The sequence below is a fragment of the Odocoileus virginianus genome, chromosome 23 (assembly GCF_023699985.2).
Source record: "Odocoileus virginianus isolate 20LAN1187 ecotype Illinois chromosome 23, Ovbor_1.2, whole genome shotgun sequence".
In the NCBI taxonomy this organism is placed as follows: Eukaryota; Metazoa; Chordata; class Mammalia; order Artiodactyla; family Cervidae; genus Odocoileus; species Odocoileus virginianus.
The window spans coordinates 4335560-4358231 of record NC_069696.1 but is presented as its reverse complement, the minus strand read 5'-3'; the positions used below and the strand labels follow the sequence as shown (position 1 = coordinate 4358231).

The window sequence follows — 22672 nt, the reverse complement described above, 5'->3', positions numbered from 1 at the left end:
AATCAGTCATTTACCACCAAAAGGCTAAACAAACTTACTAAAAGATCAACTATTTCTTTTAAAAGTTAATCACATTTTAGTTACTATTTACTATTTGTTACTGTTTTCATTGAGATATATATAGATATATCTCTGGAGTTTCCCTGATGGCTCAGTGATAAAGAATCTGCCTACAATGCGAGAGATGGGGATTCAATCACTGGATTGGGAAGATCCCCTGGAGGAGGAAATGGCAACCCACTCCAGTATTTTTGCCTAGAAAATCCCATGGACAGATGAGCCTGGCAGGCTATAGACCATGGGGTCATAAAGAGTTGGACACTGCACACAAGCAATTCATATATGTCTCTTTCCTTGACTGGCCAAGAAAAGTGGGAAAATTAATGATTAATAAATGCAGTCTATGATGTAGTTACAATCTTTCAAAATAATTGGTTCAGTAAGAAAAATAATCCAAACTGGCCTCAAAGGAGAGAAGACCGAATCGCTGGACCAATAGTTTTCACAATACTATCTCCAGGTGGGGTGGGGCCTAATTACCCAATGATGTCACCTGGTACAGGTGTGCCAGTGATGTAATCCACTCTCAGGATTTAACCAGAGGCAATTTCATGGTAGATAACCTACCATCATATTTTGCATGAAACCACCTCCTTCACTCTCGCCCCACAGCAAATGGGTGGACTAGAAATGAAATCACCCAGGCAGTAGAGACCAACCCGTGATAGGTGTGGATGAAGACAACTGGCTGGCCGCCACCACCCGGCCAAGAAAGGCCTGGACAAGTTGCATGGTCCGACGCCCAAATTTAAAATGTTCACCCCTAAATCACCATGCTGCTCTGGAATGTCTGCACAAGCATTTACTCCAGGTAATCTTGTTGTCTGTAATAAACCTCCAAGCCTCTGTTTCTATACCAAGAGAAAAAGAATCTGTCCAGTCCAACTTAAACAAAAGGTGTCATGATGGTTATGACAATTTTTATTCACATGTTTGACAGCTTCCTATAAAAATTTTCTAAAGCAAGAGTTTCCTAGTATATAGTCCCTCAGAGCACTGGTTTCATAGAGCACTAAAGTTTAATGGAAAAAGGCAGTTTGGGAGGTGAATAAGTTTGGTATGTGTTGGGAGAAACCAAGTCAAATAGAGGATGACAGAACTCAGCATTTTTCATGTGCTAACATGTATTTTCAGGAAGTGGATGTCTATAGATGTTAAACCATATTTCACAATGGATTCCTTTCTGACTTAATATCTGAATATCTTATGGGACTTATGGTCCAAGAAAGACAGTTTGGGAAGTCGAATTTTATGACTGGGGACTGGAATAGACATGAATGTCCCATAGCTTCCTTGAGCTTTACTTTTCTCACCCATAAAATGAGGACATGATGCTAACCTACAGGGTCATAAAGGTGACAGGTTACACACAAAGCCTGGCACACTATTTGTGCTTGGTTGCTCACTCATGTCCCACTCTTTGTGACCCCAGGGACTGTAGCCCACCAGGTTCCTCTGTCCACAGGATTTCCCAGCGAGAATACTGGAGTGGATTCCAGGGGAATCTTCCCAACCCAGGGATTGAACCCCCTGCATTGACAGGTGGCTTCTTTACCACTGAGCCACCTGGGAAGCCCCCCTGCAAATGTTAGCACTTCTCTATGTTAGTTAAGGAAGAAAATTCAGTGAGCCTGGAACTCTAACTTTTTTCTTCAAATTAGATGAAAAAAAATTTGGGGGGGCCACACTGAGCAGCATGTGGGATCTTAGTTCCCCAACCAGGGATTGAACCCAAACCCCGTGCAGTGGAAGTGCAGAGTCTTAACACCACTGGACCACCACGGAAGCCCCTAGATGAAAAACTTTAATAATAACCACTAGAATACAATGCTCTGTGGCCTCTGGAGTTTCCTACTAATATCAACACTGTTTTTTTAACCCTGCCTTTCAAGGAGCAGCCTCACCTCTGAGAGCCAGGGCACCGGCTTATTCCACTTTAGGTAGCTGCTGTTTCCACTCCCACCATGCACTGAGCCTGGGTCCTGGCAGAAAAGAGAAGAATGAACTTGGTGGAAATATGAAGGGGGCGATAGGACCGGGGCTCCTTAAACGTGCCTGAGGAGATGCAAAGGGTTCAAGAGACACAGTTCTGCCATCGGAAGCTTGTCAACTTAAGGACATTCCTTTTTCTGGTCCACACTCCGGCCTCCACCAACACGCCTCCAATGTATATTCCTGGGATGTTTCTGCTTTCCTGACTTTTCTCAGTCTTCCCATACCAAAATTATTTTTTTCTAATTAGACCAGGCTCTCCTGAGGACAGGGACCCTGCCTCCCTCTTCCTCTACACCTGCTTAGCGTGCAACTCATTTATCCTAACATTTGTCCCCCTGGAGACACCCCAACTCTTCCCTACCCTGCAGGTCCACAGGCTCAGTTAGGCTGTGGTCCAGCCTTGGGGGCAGTGTTTCTTCTAGGCTCGGAAGTTCAATCTTAGGGCTCCAGACAGAACTGGCCTCGAGTTCCCGAACCCCCACCCAGAGCTGCTTCTAGGGACCAGCAGCCCAGTAAACGCTATCAGGAAAATGCTCCATTATTTGCAGCTATTTGTAGGGAGGGGTGTCTGTCTACTGCATTATCTGTGACTCTTGGCTGCCAGTATCCGGGATAGTGACTGGAGGACCAGCCCGGTCATCCCAGCAGGAGGCGAGACGTGCTGGTCCTTCCTCCAGCCCCTGCTCTTGCAGAGATGGAGCCCACATCTATGGACAGCTCAGACTTGGGCATCTTGAAGACATGACATAGGCTTTGAGGAGGGAAAGCAGGATGGATATCTCTACCCACAAGGTAGGAGAGCTGGGAACGCCAGTCTGCCATCCAGGGCGTCCCTCATCTCTGCCTCTCCTAACACGGGAAAGCGGAGGATGCCCTCAAGGCTATGTGGGTGGGCGTGGGGGGGGGGGTACTGGAGTTAAGGCAGCAGCAAGAGGACGGCTGACCCTGCCACCTACCTTGGGGCCCAGCCTCTGGGGACGGTAGAACTGCAGATTCGGGTCCACAGCCGGAATGTTTCTGCTGGCCAGAGCCTTGGCCAGCTCCCTCCAGCTGCCGTACCCTGAGGAGGGGAAAGAGGAAGAGAGGAACAAGGTCAGTACAACCCGAAGGCCACATACATCCGTGAGACTCAGGGCGGGAGAACCGAGGGAATGGCGTTCCTTCTGCTGCTCCTCATGGCTGGCTGTGGGGGTGGGGGTGTCAGGAGACAGTCACACCTCGGCCAAGGTCAACACGGCAGAGAGCGAGGACATGAGCTCATCTCCTGTTGGGATTTGCTGTCTTTCCTAAGTCAGAGAAGGAGCCAGGCCGGGTGAAAGCGGAGCTTTGTCCTGCCACGGTGACCACCGCAGGCCACCTCTCCAGGCCTATTTTGCCCAAAAACCATCATGGGGAAGGATGAGTCTCGCAGAACGGTGGAGCTAATCTTTTCCCTCCACAACTTTCCCTCCTCCAAGCCAGAGAGCCTGCGGGGTTGTCTGACTGGGAGCCCCCCGCCCCCCCACCACTAGTTGCTGGGTGGCTGGATGGACCAGAGCTCGGGGTGGGGGCAGGAAAGGGTGAGCCCGGTCCTGGCGCGCACCAATCGGATCTAGTAACAGCTGGAGATGTGAGATTCGAGGACCAGCTCCTCCTGGATTGACCTGGAGGCTGTGAGCCAGCTGACGCCTGTGCCCTCATGCACAATCTGAGAAGGTAACAGCCACACCACAGTGAGAAGGGGACGCACGTTTTTTGCATTCATCATCACACAAAGGGGCTGCCGAGGGTGGGGTGAGAGAGTCAGAATTCAGCTGTCAGCACTGATGCCCACGGGGGGGCTGCGGCCGCCCCCAGCTGAGGGGAACACTTGAGCAGGACAGAGACTTTGATATGTGGAAACATGAGCCAGAATCACAGGCTTCCAGGAACTGGGAGGGGCTTTCAAGACCACCGACTCGGGACTTCCCTGGGGGTCCAGTGGCTGGGACCCTGCACACCCAGTGCAGGGGGCCCGGGTTTGATCCCTGGTCAGGGAACTAGATCCCGCATGCCACAACTAAAACTCGGCGCAGCCAAGAAAAAAAACAAGACCACCTAGTCCTCATTTCAGATGAGGAAATGGAACCCCACTTATCTAGGCTCACTCAGCAAACACAGTCAACCTGCTGTCCATGAGGGGTACATTTAAGAACCCCCCCAGCAGATATCCTGAAACCACACATAGTATCAAACTACATATATATGCTGTTTATCCCTACATACCTATGATTAAGTTTAATTAGACACAGTGAGAGATTAATGATATGAAAAGTAAAATAGAACAATAATACAGTGTATCATAATATAAGTTATATGAGTCACTGTCTCAAAATATTTTACTGTACAAAGTGAATGCCTTTGCCATCTTAACTGAGCACTTACGTCTCATGCACTGAAGCTATAACTTGAGCAGTTTCAGGTTTGACAGCAAAACCAGTACAAATTTCTTTTCCCTTCTTCACAATTTCAGGAGAAGATTTGCTCTTGCTGTAGATGTTAGCAACCTTAGTATATGACTTTTTTTAAAGTTTCATTATTTTTATTAAGATTTCTATCAAGTTTCACCTCTTCACTTAAAAGAAGCACCTTAAGGAACTTCCTTGGTGGTCTAGTGGTTAAGACTTTGCACTTCCACTGCTGGGAGCACAGGTTCGATCCCCGGTCTGGGGAACTAAGATTGCACATGCCACATGGCATGGTCAAAAAGAAGCAACACGTTAAGGCTTCCCTTTGGCAAATTCACATTCCCAGTATTACTACTCTTGCACTTCAGGGACAATATTAAGTAGAATAAGAGTCACTTGAACATAAGCAGTGCGATGCCAAGACAGTCTGATAACCGAGATGGCCACTAGGAGACCAACGGGCAGGATGTGCAGGAGAAAGAGGGTGACCCACCTCCTGGGCAGGACAGAACTGGATGGTGAGAGATTTCATCACACTGATCAGAACGGTACACAACTGAAAGCTTATGAATTGTCCATTTCTGGAATTTTCAATTTAATATTTTCAGACTGTGGTTGACCTTAGGTAACGGGATCATGAAAAGTGAAATCAGTCATGGATCGGGGCGACCACTATAGTTCGGATGGAAGCCACTTTGCTGCAAAGGTGCAGGAACCTCTGCAACAACTTCCTCAAGATACCCCTAGGAGAGCAACTTCCCTTGGGGGTCGGTCCAGTGGCTAAGATTCCATGCTCCCAATGCAGGGGGCCCGGGTTCTACCCCTGCTCAGGGAACTCGATCCCACCTACTGCAACTAAGAGTTCCCATGCTATAACTAAAGATCCCGTGTACCACAACTAAGACCCAGCACAGCCAAAGAAGCAAATACAAAAATGTTTTTTAAATGATCCCCCCAGGACGCCACAGTGGGTGCTGCACGGGAGTGAGACTGGCATCACTGGCCACTAGGAGCCAAGAGCTGCCCGGAGGCCGGAGCGTCCTAGGACCCCCACATCAGCACTGGGAGAGACGCTGCCAGCCAAGCAGACACAGAGGAAAGAGCACAACCCACAAACACAGGCCACAGCAGGTGGACACCAGCATTTTGCCCAGGTGTGTGTATGAGTGACTCTGGGAGAGGGAGCTGGAAAGTGGGGTGCAGGGGATGCTTTTCTTGCCCTGGGGGTGGCCCTTTAGGGTTTCCTTTGCACCTCCCAGGCATGATCTCATCTGAGCCTTGCAGAACCTGGGGAGATGGCCCAGGTCTGTTTACTCCCACTGCACAGATGGGGAAAGAGACGCCAAGAGCTGAAGGTCACAGAGTCCACTGTTGTTGCAAAGCCGGGGTCAGACAGAGAGCCTGTCTATCTCAACAGCCAGTGTTTCCTTATCCAGCCTACATTTTCTCCTGGGGATGCTGTTCAGGGCAGACTGTGGGGAATCCGGTGGGCAGAGGCCGTAGCTGGAAATCAGTGCCCCTGGGTTTCTATGCAGACATTAGCCGTCTGCTGGTGTTGTGTTTATCGAGACTTTTGCAGGTTTATCCCACCGCATCAAGGTCTCTGCTGTTTCCATGGCGGGCCAGCTGGCAGGCAGAAACAGGTCAGACTAGTTCAAACGCAGAGAGATGTTTTAGGGAAGTAGGATTCTGGGGCTGGTGATGTGAGGTGAGGACAGGAGAGTGGGGCAGAAGGAGGAAGAATGTTCCGGACCTGCTCCTGGCTTTCTGCACAAGCTCACAGGAGAGATGCTTGTCCCCCATTAACCCCACTCAGACACCGCTAATGATGGAGCCCCATCGCTGCCCAGGCCCCGGGGGCTCTGGGTTAGTGGCTGGGGCAGGGGGCCTAGGTGCCATGTGATTCACACCGTGGGAGGGGAGGGGTGGACAGGCACTGCCTTGTCGCTGCCTGGGGACAATTGGGTCATCTCTTCTTGGACTCTGTGCGGTGACTGAAGACCATCTCCTTGTAGACACAGGCGTGAGGACAGAACACTGAAAACACAACACACCCCATCCTCGGAGTTCCTGTGTGTCTCACACCCACATTCTTTGCCATGGACTTGTCTTCAGTTCCAGCCAAATTCTCTGGCTCCTGGAAGTCACGCAGAAGGTGGGATGACTCACTCCATGGTCAACAGAATCTCACCGTGGTCTCACCGTGCCCTGTGCTTGCGTTTGCTGGGAAGGGACAAGGAATACCTGCTCCTGGACCAAACTCTGGATGGGCTCCTCTGAGCTCTCTCTTTGACTAGGCCTTGTCCTTAGGCCCTGTCTTTGGCCTGCCCAGCCCAAGTTTTAGGAAGAATACTGTTAAGTCTGCTTACAGAATTCCCCCTATCGTTGATAGTTGAACCTGATAGCCAGGGTCCTGTTAGGCTAGGCTGGCAGGAGTCCCCCAGCCTGATGGCTCCTCCTGGTCACTTCCCATCCACTGACCCTCACTCTGCCTATGCGCTCTGAATCCCCAGCTGCCTTTGCTGTCTTTGGAACTGAGCTTAGCTCTGTACCATGGTTTTTCTCCCACACTGTGACAGTTCTGAGTTCAATCTGTCCGTCACCTTTAACTTGAGCCTGGCTCTACTTCTGTCTCTCTTTTTTAAAAAGTTATTTATTTATTTTAATTGGAGGATAATTACTTTACAATATTGTGATGGGTTTTGTCATACATCAGTTTGAATCATGTATGAATAGGCATACATATGTCTCCTCCATCCTGAACCCCCCTCCCACCTCCCTCCCCACCCTATCCGTCTAGGTTGTCCCAGAGCACTGGCTTTGGGTGTCCAGCATCATACACCAAACTCACATGGGTCATCTATTTTACATATGGTAATGTGCAGGGAGGAATATCAATAACCTCAGATATGCAGATGACACCACCCTTATGGCAGAAAGCAAAGAAGAACTAAAGAGCCTCTTGATGAAAGTGAAAAAGGAGAGTGAAAAAGTTGGCTTAAAGCTCAACATTCAGAAAACTAAAATCATGGCATCTGGTCCCATCACTTCATGGCAAATAGATGGGGAAACAGTGACTGACTTTATTTTTTGGGATCCAAAATCACTGCAGATGGTGATTGCAGCCATGAAATTAAAAGATGCTTGCTCCTTGGAAGGAAAGTTATAACCAAACTAGACATATTAAAAAAACAGAGACATTACTTTGCCAACAAAGGTCCATCTAGTCAAGGCTATGGTTTTTCCAGTAATCATGTATTGATGTGAAAGTTGGACTATAAAGAAAGCTGAGCACCAAAGAATTGATGCTTTTGAACTGTGGTGTTGGAGAAGACTCTTGAGAGTCCCTTGGACTGCAAGGAGATCAAACCAGTCCATCCTAAAGGAGATCAGTCCTGGGTGTTCATTGGAAGGACTGATGTTGAAGCTGAAACTCCAATACTTTGGCCACCTCACACGAAGAGTTGACTCATTGGAAAAGACCCTGATGCTGGGAGGGGTTGGGGGTAGGAGGAGAAGGGGACGACAGAGGATGAGATGGTTGGATGGCATCACCGACTCAATGGACATGAGTTTGGGTAGGCTCCAGGAGTTGGTGATAGACAGGGAGGCCTGGCATTCTGCAGTTTATGGGGTCGCAAAGAGTCAGACACGACTGAATGACTGAACTGAATTGAATGTGTATATCTCAATGCTATTCGCTCAATCATCCCCACCATCTCCTCCCACTGAGTCCAAAAGTCTGTTGTTTATGCTGGTGTCTCCTTTGCTTCTCTCTCTCTTTTTTTTTTTTTTTTGGCTGCACTGCGTGGCATGCAGGATCTTAGTTCCCCAACCAGGGATTGAACCTGCATCCTCTGCAGTGGAAGTGTGGAGTCTTAACCACTGGACTACCAGGGAAGTCCTTTTATTTCTGTTTAAAAGAGGGTAAGAAAAAAAAAAAGAAAAAAAAAAAGAAAAAATAATAAAATAAAAAATAAAAGAGGGTAAGAGGCGGGTTTCCCAGTGAACAAGGACAAATCCACTGAGTGGAGGGGAGGCCAGTGGTTAAACCTAACTGGGCCCTGCCTGGGTCACAGACGCAGGACCCAGTTAGGTACATGGCTTTGAAATACCTGGAGCGAGACAGTCAACAGCCTAGGTTAGCAATTCAAGGAGCAGGAAACGGTCTTTCCAGATGTCACAGTATGGAAAAGACAAGAAGGCTCTGGAGTCAGAAAGGTCTCTTCGGCTTTCCTCCATGAGAAATGGTGGCCGGACCTCATGAGTAACTAGTTGAAGCTCTCTGGCCCGGTTTCCTCCTCCGGTAGGTAGGGGTGATGACACCTGCCCCACGGGAATGCCACAAGGAGCCAGTGATGTCTGTCAGGGCTGGTGTGCAGTCGGACACAGTTAGCACTCCTTCCTCCAACAATATCTGCTGAAGATGTGAACTCCAGCCGCTTCAGAATGTTGCAACCACAGACGGCCAGTAGCCACTGTTCTCTCTGTGCAGAGCAGGCAGACTGCAGGCCAGCAGTGACTCATGGTAGGGGTACAGACAGTCTCCTCTCTGCTGCCCGGCTGCTCCCGGCACCCCTCCCATTACCACCTATTCCCCCCTACCGTCCATCCCTTTAACATTCACTGAGTCCATAGTAGGCGTCAGGCACTGTGTGGGGCTTTTCCTGTGTTCACCCTGCCAGTGGAGACCCCAGCCCTGATCAGCCTCTCTGCAGGGACCAGGAGCTAAAGAATGCGCCAGTTCAACTACTGACACTTGTCACCTGCCCTCAGCTAAGTGATCTCCCACTCCCGGCCAGAGTGCCAGCTGCCAGGGCCTGTCTCTCCTGCACCAGGTATCACATTTGTGCCAGGAGACAGACACCCCGATCTCAGGTGGCAAAGCACCAGCAAAGGGCCTCACATTCTGCCCTCACAGAGCTGGGCTATCAAGTTCACCATCAGCCCCCGTGCTGGCAGCACGCCTCCTCTGCACAGCATGGACTCTTCAAAGGCCTGGAGACCATCTCTTCAGCTCTTTGGTGAAAACACGGCATATACACAGCCCATGGTCCTTTATTATCTTTTTTTTTTTCCAAAAAACTCTTATGTGTATTATTTCACTGCATCCTCACCACCTCCCTGTGAACTGTCATCTTCCTGAGAGATGAGAGGACACAAAAGTGAAGTCACACAGTGAATAAGATCATCTGTGTAAAGGACTCGGTGTCTGGAACACAACAAGCAGTTAATACACTGCAGCTCAATATTTCAACATTGGTTATGTGTTGCTCAGTTGTGTCCGACTCTTTTCAACCCCGTGGACCACAGCCCTCCAGGCTCCTCTCGGACACAACTGAGGCGACTTAGCACACGTGCACTTGTGGCAGATCTGAAACTTGCATTTGTTTCTCCTGGTCTCTGGTCTGAGTTTCTCGCTGATATTGCCCCGTGGTCCACAGAGATGTTCCCATGAGGGAGAGAGGCATCTCCTGGCTGTTCAGACAGATCTGGGGTCATTGGTGAAGGTTCAGCTGATGGACTGGACATGGGAAGAGGAATCAAGAATGACTCAGAAGGAACCCTCTTGCACTGTTGGTGGGAATGCAAACCACTATGGAGAACAGTATGGAGGTTCCCTAAAAAAAAAACCAACCACAGTACTCCCGTAAGACCCAGCAATCCCACGACTGGGCATGTACCCTGAGAAAACCATGATTCAGAAGGACACATGTACCCCAGTGTTTACTGCAGCTTTATCTACAGTAGCCAGGATATGGAAAGAACCTACATGTCCAATGACAGACAAATGGTTAAAAAAGATGCGGTTCACATAGACCACGGAAAAGTACCCAGCCACTGAAAAGAATGAAATAGGGTCATTTGCAGAGACATGGATGGACCTAGAGTCTGTCATACAGAATGAAGTAAGTCTGAAAGAGAAAAACAAATATCCTACATTAATACATATACGAGGAATCTAGAGAAATGGCACAGATGAACTTACTTGCAGGGCAGGACTAGAGACACAGATGCAGAGGATGGTCTTGTGGACACAGCGGGGGAAGGGGAGGATGGGACACACGGACAGAGCAGCACTGACGTGTACACTACCAGGTGTAAAACCGAGCTAGCGGGAAGCTGCCTATGGCACAGGGAGCTCAGCCTGGTGCTCTGTGATGACCGAGAGGGGTGGGATGGGGGGTGGGGAGGGAGGGAAGCCCAGGCGGGAGCAGATTACAGGTGTATATATATGGCTGATTCACTTCGTTGTACAGCAAAAACTAACATAATATTGTAAAGCAATTAAACTCCAATTTTAAAAACTGATTCTGGATTTGTACCCTGGCCGTTGGAAAACTGGAGTCGCCATCCCTGAGATGGGGAGGACGGGTGTCAAATGAGAGGGGCGAGCATGGTGGAGGGTGTGCCTCCAGCAGGCAGAGGCAACGGACCACTTCCGGCCTGGGCAGGGCTGCACTGCCAAGGGCTGGCGTCTGCCCTGAGCTGAGACGCACTTTGCGAGACGCGAAGGCCTGAGCCCTCAAGGGCCACAGGAAGGCGGGGCTGAAGGATGAGCCAAGAACCCGAGGTGAATGCAGACGATTTGCTAAGAAGCTCAGCATCTGTACAGAGACAAGGTGATGAAGCCTGGAGGAGCCGAGCCGAGCAAGAGCCCTCGTCCCACCAGAGAAGAGCAGGCTGTCCAGGGGACGCGAGGTCGTGACACCTGGGCACTGTCCCACCAAGGCTGGGAACCAGCACTGCGTCCTGCGACCAGAAAGCAAGACTGACTCTGATCTTGACGTGCACCCGAGGGCCAGTCACATGGGCCCTGCAGAGCAAAGCTGCTGTGGCTGGACGCCAGCAGGCCCCGGGCACCACCAGAAACCCAAGGTGGCACAGGCAGCCAGGGATGGAGACAAGGACTGTCACCTGGGAGAGAGTCTCAGGCGGCAAAGACAATGCCTTTCCTTTCCAGTCGTGACACCCTGGGGACCTGATGCAAGAGGAACGATTATTACTGCAACGTTAGCCTGTACGGGTCACACACATACTTATGTTTATGGTAAAAGAAATATAAATGATTGTATTCAGGACAACAAGCCTACAGGAAAACAAGGCTTAGAGGATAAAAAAACCTCACTGAAAGTCACAGGGATAGTAGGTGACAGATGGTTTGAACCCTGAGTCCTAAATTCCACGCTCTCTACGGAACACACTTGACAATCTGATACAACTCTGCCACTACCATCACCATCACCTCCTACTCACCCCCCACACCTCCCATATTAGCTCCCCGCCCCTCCAATTTGGCCAATAACACCTCCCCAAATAAGCTCCGAAACAGCCATACCTGCTTGCTTAGTCTCTCAGTCATGTCTGATTATTTGCGACCCGAGGCTCCTCTGTCCATGGGGCTTCTCCAGGCACGAATATGGTAGTGGGTAGCCATTCCCTTCTCCAGGGGATCTTCCCAACCCAGGGATCAAACCCAGGTCTCCCACATTGCAGGCAGATTCTTTACCATTGAGCCACCAGGGAAGCCTAAGAATAACAGAGTGGGTGGCCTATCCCTTCTCCAGGGGCTCTTCCCAACCCAGGGATTGAACTGGGGTCTCCTGCATTGTAGGCAGATTCTTTACCATCTGAGCTACCAGGGAAGCCCAGAAAGACCCAAACACCCCCAAAGAGCTGGAAAACTGGACAGAAAGCATCTGCACACAGGCCTGCTACCCTTGCCCTGGTCTCTGAGCCTTGTCCTTTTCGACACAAGGGTGAACCATGCAGCAGCCATGGGTCACGCCCCCTTGGAGCTCAGGTGCATGGATGGGAGGGAAGAGGCTCTGGGAAGGGAGATGGGTGGGGCCCCAATGTCTGCCCAGACCCTCTGATTTGATAAGCAGAGATACAGGAAGGGCCCCAAAGAGCCTCTTCCCCTACTGCCTGCCACAGCCCCCCCAGCTGCTGCGCTCAAACAGCCAGCTGCCCCCTCCTTCCTGCCAAGCTAGCTTCTCACCCCCAGCACCCCGCCAAGCCAGCCGGGAACTGCTGTGGGGCCTGGATGAGCAGAGCAGGCAGGAGCTTGCCAGTCAGACACCAGGGACTGTCCCTACTGCCTTGCCTGGGTCGCCTGAGGGGACCCAAAGGGGGCAGGGAGCTGGGCAGGGATGTGCTGGGCACTTGAGCCCTGCTGCCCGTGTTCTGCTCACCTGGACCCCCAGATTTGAGTGAAAGACTCTAAGGGGGTGGATGAGGCACGGAGATGGAGGGAGGGGGCAAATGCCCTTTGTCGTCCGTGCTCCGCTTGGGGAGCACAGGATCTGCCTGCACACGGACCCGCCCTGTAACTTCCTGCCACCCCTCAGCCGTGGACTGACCCACATCAGCCCCCCTGAAGGTCTGACCAGGTCCCAGGGCACCTCCAGGACATTGTCATCATCACCATCACCGTGACAAAGAACAAAACAGAACTGACAAACTTTCAGGCCCGGGGTACACGTCCAGATCAATATAGCACAGTCATAGCTACACACACAGTTCTGTCTGGGGGGAGTTTTGACAAAGACGCTTGATGAAATGAGATGGGTTCTGGAAAATCTAGAGGTAACAGGGTCCAGGGGGCCTCCCAGGTGGTTCTAGTGGTAAAGAACCTGCCTGCCAATTCAGAAGGCGTAAAAGACTCAGATTTGATCACTGGGTCAGGAAGATCCCCTGGAGGAGGGAATGGCTACCCACTCCAGTATTCTTGCCTGGGAAATTCCATGGACAGAGGAACCTGGTGGGCTACTATCCATGGGGTGGAAAAGAGTCAGACGCGACTGAAACGACTTAGCACATGGACACACAACAGGGTCCAGGATTTCTAAAACTGGCCCACATCGACTTAACCCTCGGGTGGGTGGACATGGACGAGGACCCCTCAGGTCAGACTGTCTTGTCCAGTCATCCCTCTGGACCGGGACACAGACAAGCTTCTAAACATGGAGGAGCAGAGGGACGACACTTTCCTGTTTGGAGAAAAGCAGGAGTTCAGAGGTGGTCAAGGGTAAGCAGTCAGGAGACTGGCAAGAGCATGAATCAATGAACCAACCAATCCCCAGGCATTTACTGAGCACCTGTTATATCCCTGGAGCTCAGCTAAGTGTTGCAATGGAGAAAAAGGTAGAAGCGGAGTCTTTCTGCTCCCTCCACTCCGGGTGCACTTGGGGTGGGCATCGTGTGAATAAAGGGATCGACGTGTCTGTGGCCTCCTGTGCCTGCGCTGGACTCGGGCCCCACCCCATGCAGGGTGAGCACAAGCAGACAACACACAGGTGCACCTCGGGCAGCTAGGTTCACAGGAGCTAAGGGCATGACATTGTGACTATCTCCCAGACTTGCAGGAACCTCAGACAAAGTGCTCTACAAACATTTCTTGGGATCAGAGAACCAGTCTCTAGGATCCCAGAGTTCAAGAGAGGCAACACAGATGGAAGAAAACCCTGGAGTCAGCCCAGCAGACAGGACTCCCCGGAAGATCTGACATGGCCCATGGAAGCCCTGGCGTTTGGAGCTACCATGGGCTCTAGGAACTCAGGCTTCTGTAGTTGTGGTGCGTGGGCTTAACCATGCCACGGCATGTGGATCTTCCCAGATCAGGGATTGAACCTCTGTCTCCTGCATTGGCAGGCAGATTCTTTACCACTGAACCACCAGGGAAGCCCCAGCTCATTTTTAAAAAATATTTCATAACAAGTATCCTTTGTTTGTTGAGTGGGAAAACAACAGAATCCAAAGGAAGAAGGAAGAGAGAAAAACCCTGATGCTAAGACAGTTTCGAAGGTCCACAGAAGGATTCTGTTTGGTACCTGGAGCCACAGAACCTCAGGCCCCTCCCCCTGGATGTCTGCACTGAAAACAATATACTCTTTCAAACATCTTGCTTCTCCCTTCTCCATCAGCCTGAGGACAAGGAAGATGCAGGGTCTGATCTGAAGGGCTGCCAGCTGCCAGGCAGGGAGGTCTGACGGAGCTGACTTGCCAAAGTCAAGCTGAGGTTGTTGTAACCTGTCCTGGAAAGGAAGGCAAAGAGTGGGGAAGAAGGGCATGCCCACAGCTGCTCTGATCTCCAACGGAGAACCTGGGGCCTGCATTCCTCGTGCTTGGAATATCACTCAAGGGTAAGACCACACTTAGGATGGAGGCCATCTCCATATGCTACCCCCAGCCCCAAGTTGGCATCCCATACCATCCAGATGCATCTGTGGGATCCATCAGATCAGAGCTCTCTCTTATATGTTCCTCCCAACCCTATTGAAGAGGGAAAGTTAAAATTTTACATAACCTCCTGCTCATTCTGCCTCTGTAACTCAGCTTGCTCCTTACAAAGTCTGGATCATGTAGGTTACCTAGTCTCAGAACGTGGGGACTTACAGTACTAGGAACTGGAGCTTATCTCAGTCACCCTTGTCCTGCTCTTTGAAATTGTCCAGCCCTGCAAGCCTGCTTAATCATGCCTGTCTAGTTAAAGGTTAGGCATCCCCTTCCCCGTCTTGACTGCTGTTCCCACACGTGAAACCCCTTAGTTTAAACCAATCTATTAGCAGCTAGTGTTGCCCACTATTGTAGGTCTATAAAAACTCTGTAACCCCTTTATTCAGGGCTCAGAGCTTGGGGTGTTAACTCCTATGGGCCCATTGGTGTAATAAACCTGAGTTTTCCAACTCTCCGAATGTGGTACTTGGTTTCTTGATTACGGGTTTCTACAACACTATGAGTCGTGTCCACCTTGCTGACGGGTCACAGAGATCTAGTTAACGGACTTGCCTAACAATGTCAAAGAGGAGCCTGGGTAAGCCCAGGCTAGAGCCAAGGGCTCGATGCTCACCACATCACAGCACCATACTCACCTGAGGCTGTGGGATTCAGAGGGCTACGGAGAGCCTGGGTGGGGGAAGACCTGGCTGCACCCACTCTGGAAGAGGGCCGACCATTAGCACCATGCTGGCAGGAACTAGGTCTCATTGTTATATTCCCGCCATGTAAATCGGTTGGAATTAGAATCACCATGCTACTTCCTATCTCTATGAATCTGACCGTTGGACATCTCATCTAAGTAGAATCATATAACATTTGACGTTTGTGTCCAGCTTCTTTCACTTAATGTTTTCAAGGTTCAACCACGTGGTATCATGTGTCAGAATTTCCTTCCTTGTGCAGGCTGGACCACATATCATCGTATGGATGGACCACATTTTGTTTCTCTCTTCATCCGTTGATGGACACCTGGGTCACATCTACCTTCGGCCACTGTGCTGTGAACATGGGTGGGCGAGTGTCTGTTCCAAACCCTGCCTTCTTTCCAGAAGGCACTGTCTTTTAAACTGTTAAAAACAGACTCTCCTGGAGGCGCAGAGGATAAGAATCCACCTGCCAAGTCAGGGGACTCAGGTTCAATCCTTGACCTGGGAAGATTCCACATGTTGAGTAGAAAATAAGTCCCTATGTCACAACTTCTGAGCCAGAGCTATAGAGCCTGCAAGCTGCAACTACTTAAGACTGCACGCTCTAGGGCCCACAAGCCACAACTACGGAAGCCCACTCTCCTAGAGCCCCTGCAACGAGAGAAAACACAGTAATGAGAAACTCACGCACCACACCTAGAGATTAGCCCTCCACTCATCGAAACTAGAGAAAGACCTCATGCAGCAGCAAAGACCCAGTGCAGCCAAAAATAAATAAATACTAAAAGAAAACCCACTTTCTTAAACTGCTTAAATTTTTTACATTCTTGCAGAGACAGGCCAGAGGGCGGGGATCAGGCTACCGCCCTCATGGTAGAGACACGGTGGGAACCTTGTGTTCACCTGAGGATGCAGGTGGTCTGGGGACCATTGGTGGGAGCAGAGAGCAGCCTCCCAGGTAACAGGTTAGGAGGGAGAGCAGAGCTTCCAAGTGGACCCAGGATAGGCCCTCCTCAGGGACAAGTGACGTCCTAGTCCACCAGCCTGTGTGGAAACAAGCAACTTCAACACAACCCAGTCTCAGAGAGAGGCGAAGTTGCCTGGGCCCCTGGAACTGCAGCCCGGTGCCAATACCAGCCCACAAACTGGTCCTCAGGGAGACAGGTACGGAGGCTCAGAGCAAGCATTAGGAACCCGTGAGTGCAAGCTGAAGTTTCTGTAACATCAACATAGTACAGGGCTTGGAGGCCATCTGGGATGTCTTGAACTCCCCCGGAGAGTCGCGTGGGCTGCAAGCCACATACTGTAACGTGTGACGTGGCCACAACGGTGATGAGTTGGGAGCCAAAATCCAGAACTGGAAAAACCGGCTCTTCCTCAAGACAGTATGTTCAGTTAGCATCAGAGGCATGCCTGCCTGTCTTCCCTCCTTCTCTCTCTCCCTTCCTAACTTAGACGCGAGGTGACTTCAGGAAAGACTACAAGTGTGGCCCGCAGAATCAAGAAAAGCACACAAGCAGGCCAAACCAGGGCAGCAATGGAGTCCCCACCAGCTAACAATGCTCCAAACCCTGTGTGTCTCCACTCGGAACACAGATTCCCAGGAAAGAGTCTCAGCTTGGGCCGGGTGTCCCTATGGTGTCAAAGTGGGTAAGACCCCTGTGGTTTCACTAGAACAACAGGTAGGGGGAGCGAGCAGTCTCAACATGGGGGATTTTCTGAATCTTCCATGTGAAAATAGCTTAACTCAATAACTGACCATGATTCCTAAAACAAAAGTATCTGAGACTTGTCTGAGAGGCATATTTTTTAAGCAGGGGCACATAAACTCAGATATAGCTGAAAGTATAGACATAGACACACCATGGAGTTAGCTCCATAATGCTTAAGAGACTTTACAGAACATGGGGAAGATGGGAGAGTGGATTATTTAGAATATCCTTGGGAGGAACTTCCCTGGTGGTTCAGTGGCTAAGACTCCACACTCCCAATGCAAGAGGCTCAGGTTCAATCCCTGGTCAGGGAACTAGATCCCTCATGCCACTGCTAAGACCCAGTGCAGCCAAATAAATAAATGCTGCTGCTGCTATTCACTTGCTCAGCCGTGTCCAACAATTTGCATCCTCATGGACTTGAGCCCGCCAGGCTCCTCCGTCCAGGGGAATTTTCACAGGCAAGGATACTGGAGTGGGTTGCTATTTCCTATTCCAGGGTATCTTCCCAACTGAGGGATTGAACCTGTCTCCTATATTGGCAGGAGGATTCTTCACCACTGCACCACTTGGGAAGCCCTCAAATAAATCAGTTCAGCTCAGTCGCTCAGTTGTGTCCGACTCTTTTCGACCCCATGGACTGCAGCATGCCAGGCTTCCCTGTCCATCACCAACTCCTGGAGCTTGCTCAAACTCATGTCCATTGAGTCAGTGATGCCACTCAACCATATCATCCTCTGTCATCCCCTTCTCCTCCTGCCTTCAATCTTTCCCATCATCAGGGTCTTTTCAAATGAGTCAGTTCTTCGAATCAGATGGTCAAAGTATTGGAGCTTCAGCTTCAGCATCAATCCTTCCAACGAATATTCAGGACTGATCTCCTTTAGGATGGACTGGTTGGATCTCCCTGCTGTCCAAGGGACTCTCAAGAGTCTTCTCCAACAACACAGTTCAAAAGCATCAATTCTTCAGAGCTCAGCTTTCTTTATAGTCCAACTCTCACATCCATACATGATTACTGGAAAAACCACAGCTTTGAATAGATGGACCTTTGTTGGCAAAGTAATGTCTCTGCTTTTTAATATGCTGTCTATGTTGGTCATAGCTTTTCTTCCAAGGAGCAAGCATCTTTTAATTAATTATTAATCAAATAAATAAATATATATATACTTTTAGTAAAAAATAAAATAAACTTGGTCTATTATAATGCATAACACTCAAATGTTTATTCAAACTTACTTTTGTATGATGTTTTCCAGTAGGTGATCTAAAAAGCTGTTGAAGTAAAGTGCAAAATAATGCAACTTTAAGGAACAAATCCAGCTGCACTAGATATACTTCTAAATAAACTAATGGCATAAAAAAAAAATGAAGATGTTCAATGAATGACTGATGATTTTACTGAAATAACTTTCATCATTTTTACCATAGCTTGTCCTCTAAGCACCTTTATTAAAAAACATTTATCTATATATACAGGGCTTCCCTTGTGGCTTAGCTGGTAAGGAATCTACCCGCAATGCGGGAGACCTGGGTTCAATCCCTAGGTTGGGAAGATCCCCTGGAGAAGGAAAAGGCTACCCACTCCAGTATTCTGGCCTGGAGAATTCCATGGGCTGTATAGTTCATGGGATCCCAAAGAGCTGGATGTGACTGAGAGACTTTCACTTTCACAGAAATATCCACAAGCACATTAAATATTCCTTTGCCAGGCTTTCTATCTACATTCTATTGACAGATGGAAGGAAAAAATACCCTTTTCTCTGGGTTAACAACAACTTCTTAAAATAAATGAACAGAGACTTCCCTGGTGGTCCAGCAGCTAAGACTCTGCACTTTTTACTGCAGGGGGTGCCAGTTCAATCCCTGGTCAGGGAACTAAGTTTCCACACACTTCATGGCATGGCCAAAATTTTTTTTAATTTTAAAATTTACAATAAATGAACAAATGTAAGTATACTTGATAATAAGGAGGAATATAGAATTGGTGGGAAAGGACTCAAACAGAAACTTGACCTTGTCTGTTTTCTACCTTCACAAATAAGACTCTGCTCACTGGAGTGCAGTGTAGTTATTAAACTATCTCCATAAGCACTGACACTACTGAACTAAATACCCCAAGAGAGTCTCTCCCACACTACTCTCAGCTTCACAAATGCAATGAAACCCTCTACGATGGCTTATTAAATGGTTGATTCATGTTGATGTTTGACAGAAGACAACAAAATTCTGTAAAGCAATTATCCTTCAATTAAAAAATAAATAAATTTATTAAAAAGCAAACTATTAATATAGGGTTTTTATATCTCAAACAGTGAAAACACCAGCTCCAGGTCTACAGGGGAAAGGGCAATGAGTAGAAGACTGAAAATCTGATGAAGTCCACTGATCATCTGATGTGTCAGTGATCAAACTTTCTGAACCCAAACTCAGGCTCTGTGGTCTGACCAAGGCAACAGCATCTTTCCTGGAAACCCAGGCCAAACAGCCACATTGTTTATCTGACACTAAGTTATTGGTTTCACAGATCATCATTGTCTTAGCCTCACCAAACTGGCTACGTTTGCTGTTGAAATGACCAGCAGGACCAATCTATACTACTCTGTCTAGCCTATGTATAGCCAGGATAACAGGAATGCTGGCCAGAGATGCGCAAATAGCTCCAGAGGATAAAGTTCATTCCAAGACCCTGTAGCCAGGCTGTGCCCTCAGCCTGCACCCCCCCCAGCTGTTCCCCATGCTCTCCTCCTCTGAGCCACAGACCGCAATGGACAGGACAGCCGGCCCCAGCAAGACACAGAAGTGGGGGCAGCATGGAATTACTGAGAGGCTGGATGAGTTCTGAAATCCCCACATGTCAAGGACACGTGGAGCGGGTCGAAAGCCAAGGGTGTCAAAGTGGCTCCCCTGGCAGCAAAGACTTCCAGGATAAACATCCCCAGAGAGGCACTATGTGAGGGGCGGGGGCTTCACTCTGCCTGCTTTTTGCTGAGGATACTGAGCTCCATGGGGTCTCAAAGAATCAGACACAACCTAGCAACTGAACAACAACAGAGCTGAGAAGCACAGTCACCCAACCTGAATCCATCTGCCCAGTGTCTTAAAGAATCTCAGTGAGTGAGTTCCCTGGAGATCCAGTGGTTAAGACTCTGCCTTCCAATGCAGGGGGTGCAGGTTTGATCCCTGGTCAGGGAGCTGCTTAAGAGATGCGGGTTCGATCCCTGGGTTGGGAAGATCCCCTGGAGGAGGGCATGGCAACCCATTGAAGTATTCTTGCCTGGAGAATCCCATGGACAGAGGAAACTGGAGGGCTACAGTCTATAGGGTCACAAAGAGTGGGACACAACTGAGCGACTTAGCTCATTCCCTCACTCCGGGAGTTAAGATCCCACGTTCCTCGAGGCCAAAAAACCAAAACATAAAACAGAAGCAATACTATAACAAACTCAATAAAGACTTTAAAAATGGTTCACAATAAAAAAAAAAAATCTTCAAAAGAAAAGAACCTCAGCAAGCCAAAACATCAAGGTCCAGCATGGACCAAAGAGGAACTCACGGGTTCGTGCTCCGAACTGGACAGAATGCGGATCCTTCCCAATAAAGGAGAAAGTGAGAGAGAGAACTTTGGAGAGGAGCCAGGACCTAGCACACTCCAAAGACTAGGAGAGGGGGGCTTGCAACCACCAAGCCAAGACCTGCTATGATCACGACCTCTTAGATCTTAGACTTTCGGTCCAAGCAACTCTCGTTTCACCTGCGTGATACTGAAATGGTTTCTAGAACATTCTCCCACTTGGGGTACTTGTGAAGACAAGTGAGGCACAGAGAACTTAGATTATTTTTTTTGGCCTCCAGAGCTTAAACTTTGATATTTAATGACCCATGATAGCGGTCGGTATCCTAGTAACACAGAAGACCCTTGGGGATCTATTAACTGTTTAGCATTCCCAGGTCTTAGGGGAATATGTTTTCCATCTTTCAAAGAGCCTGTTGTAGGCAATTTGGAGAGTAAGATGCAAATATTCCCCTGAGCAGGCTGAGCACCGCACTAGGTTTCCTCGGAGCTTACCAGCACACAAAAACACATGCAGGCTTCGCACAAAGAAGGCACAGTCTCGTATTTATTTTGAAGTGGCTTCTTGGATCAGCTTGTTAGAGTTGCAAGGGCTACACTAAATGGCTCACAGTGGGAAGGAAGCTTAAAAAGAGACCTGTGGAAGGAAAGTGGAAGCTGCACGGCGGTCACTTACTAGATTTATTGAGCATCTAATATGTACACAGTAGCCGCTCTGCCCAGCTCTGTGTGAAGTACCAGTGCAGGAGCAGATCTGGAATCAAATCGAGCCCCAGGCCCATCACTTCTAGCTGTGTGACCTTGGGCAAGCTCCTTAACCTCTCAGGGCCTCAGGCCACTCTCCTCGTCACCACCGATTGTTCACTTAGGAAGATTATTAATAATTAGGTCTGTGAATGAATTAAAGCAACATTTCCTCCCTGTAAGCAGGATAACAGGCGGCTTCCTCAGCACCGGGGACCCCAGCTGCTATTTACTGATTGTTTACTCCACCCCCGCATATTTCATTCATTACCACCCAACACACACTAACCCCGTAAGGTTAATGTTTCTCTCCCTATTCTCCCAATAATAAAACTGAGGTTAAAGAGTTTACAAGATTTGCTCAAGATCCTGTAAATGGCCCAACTGGGATTCCAGCTAGACTAGTCCTGTTTGGCTTCAAAGTTCACAGTCGTCCTGGTAGCCCCGTGAGACCTGCTTCCTCAACTCCGGTCTGCCTCACACTCAGGGTACAGCGAGGCCCCTGGAGTTCACAGAGAAGGATCCTGGCAGCCCAGGAAGACCTCGTGGTGGAGGAGCATCCAGAGCAGGTGTTCTGGGAAGCGGGTGGAGCTGCTGGGCCTGGGAAGGGAAGGGAGTCACTGCTCCCGAGGAGTCATAACTTTTATGGGGCAACCTGGGTTGTCTCCAGCTCTAAGCCCCACCCAGGCACCTGCCTTGGTTTCCACCTGGAACACAGAAGCGTTTCACTACAAGGAAAGTCCTATGAACACCACCCTCTCCCAGTGCAGATGTGTACCAGGTAGAAGCCGATGACCCCTGCCAGACCCACTGCCCCACTTCCAGCCACTGCCCAGTCTTATGGCTAACAGCACCCCTCGTTTCTCCTACTTTCACATCTGCACAACCCACCTTGGGGTTCAGTCTGGAACCCCTTGTTACCTGTCTACACACCCCTACTTTCCAATCTCATCCGGTCCTTGGAATCCCGTCTGAATGAGGATGGCTTCCCTAGCTGCCCCCTGGACGCCCCCTGAAGTCCACCTTTGTGTCTCTGAGTGACGAATCCACTCCCCCACCTGGAGACCCAAGAGACATCTCCAACTCAACAGGCCTGAAATCAAACTCTTGATTTTTCCTGCCAAGCCTGCTCTTCCCCATCTTCCCCATTTCAGTAACTGCAATTCCAGGCTTCTAACTGCCAGGATCACGAATCTTGGAATCATTCTGGATTCCTCTCCCCACATTTAATGC

At 49.4% G+C, this 22672-nt stretch overlaps 1 protein-coding gene across 3 annotated transcripts in view; it reads right to left on the bottom strand.

Moving 5' to 3' along the window:
- B4GALNT3 (beta-1,4-N-acetyl-galactosaminyltransferase 3) overlaps positions 1–22672 on the bottom strand; it is an 80870-nt gene that overhangs the window by 21461 nt on the left and 36737 nt on the right. For all 3 annotated transcript variants that reach the window (XM_070453199.1, XM_020882131.2, XM_070453200.1), the window contains exons 2-3: positions 3012–3115; positions 1965–2042 (exon numbers count right to left, since the gene is read on the bottom strand). In XM_070453199.1, the coding sequence (XP_070309300.1) occupies positions 1965–2042; positions 3012–3115 (182 nt within the window). The remainder of the gene's footprint in view (positions 1–1964; positions 2043–3011; positions 3116–22672) is intronic.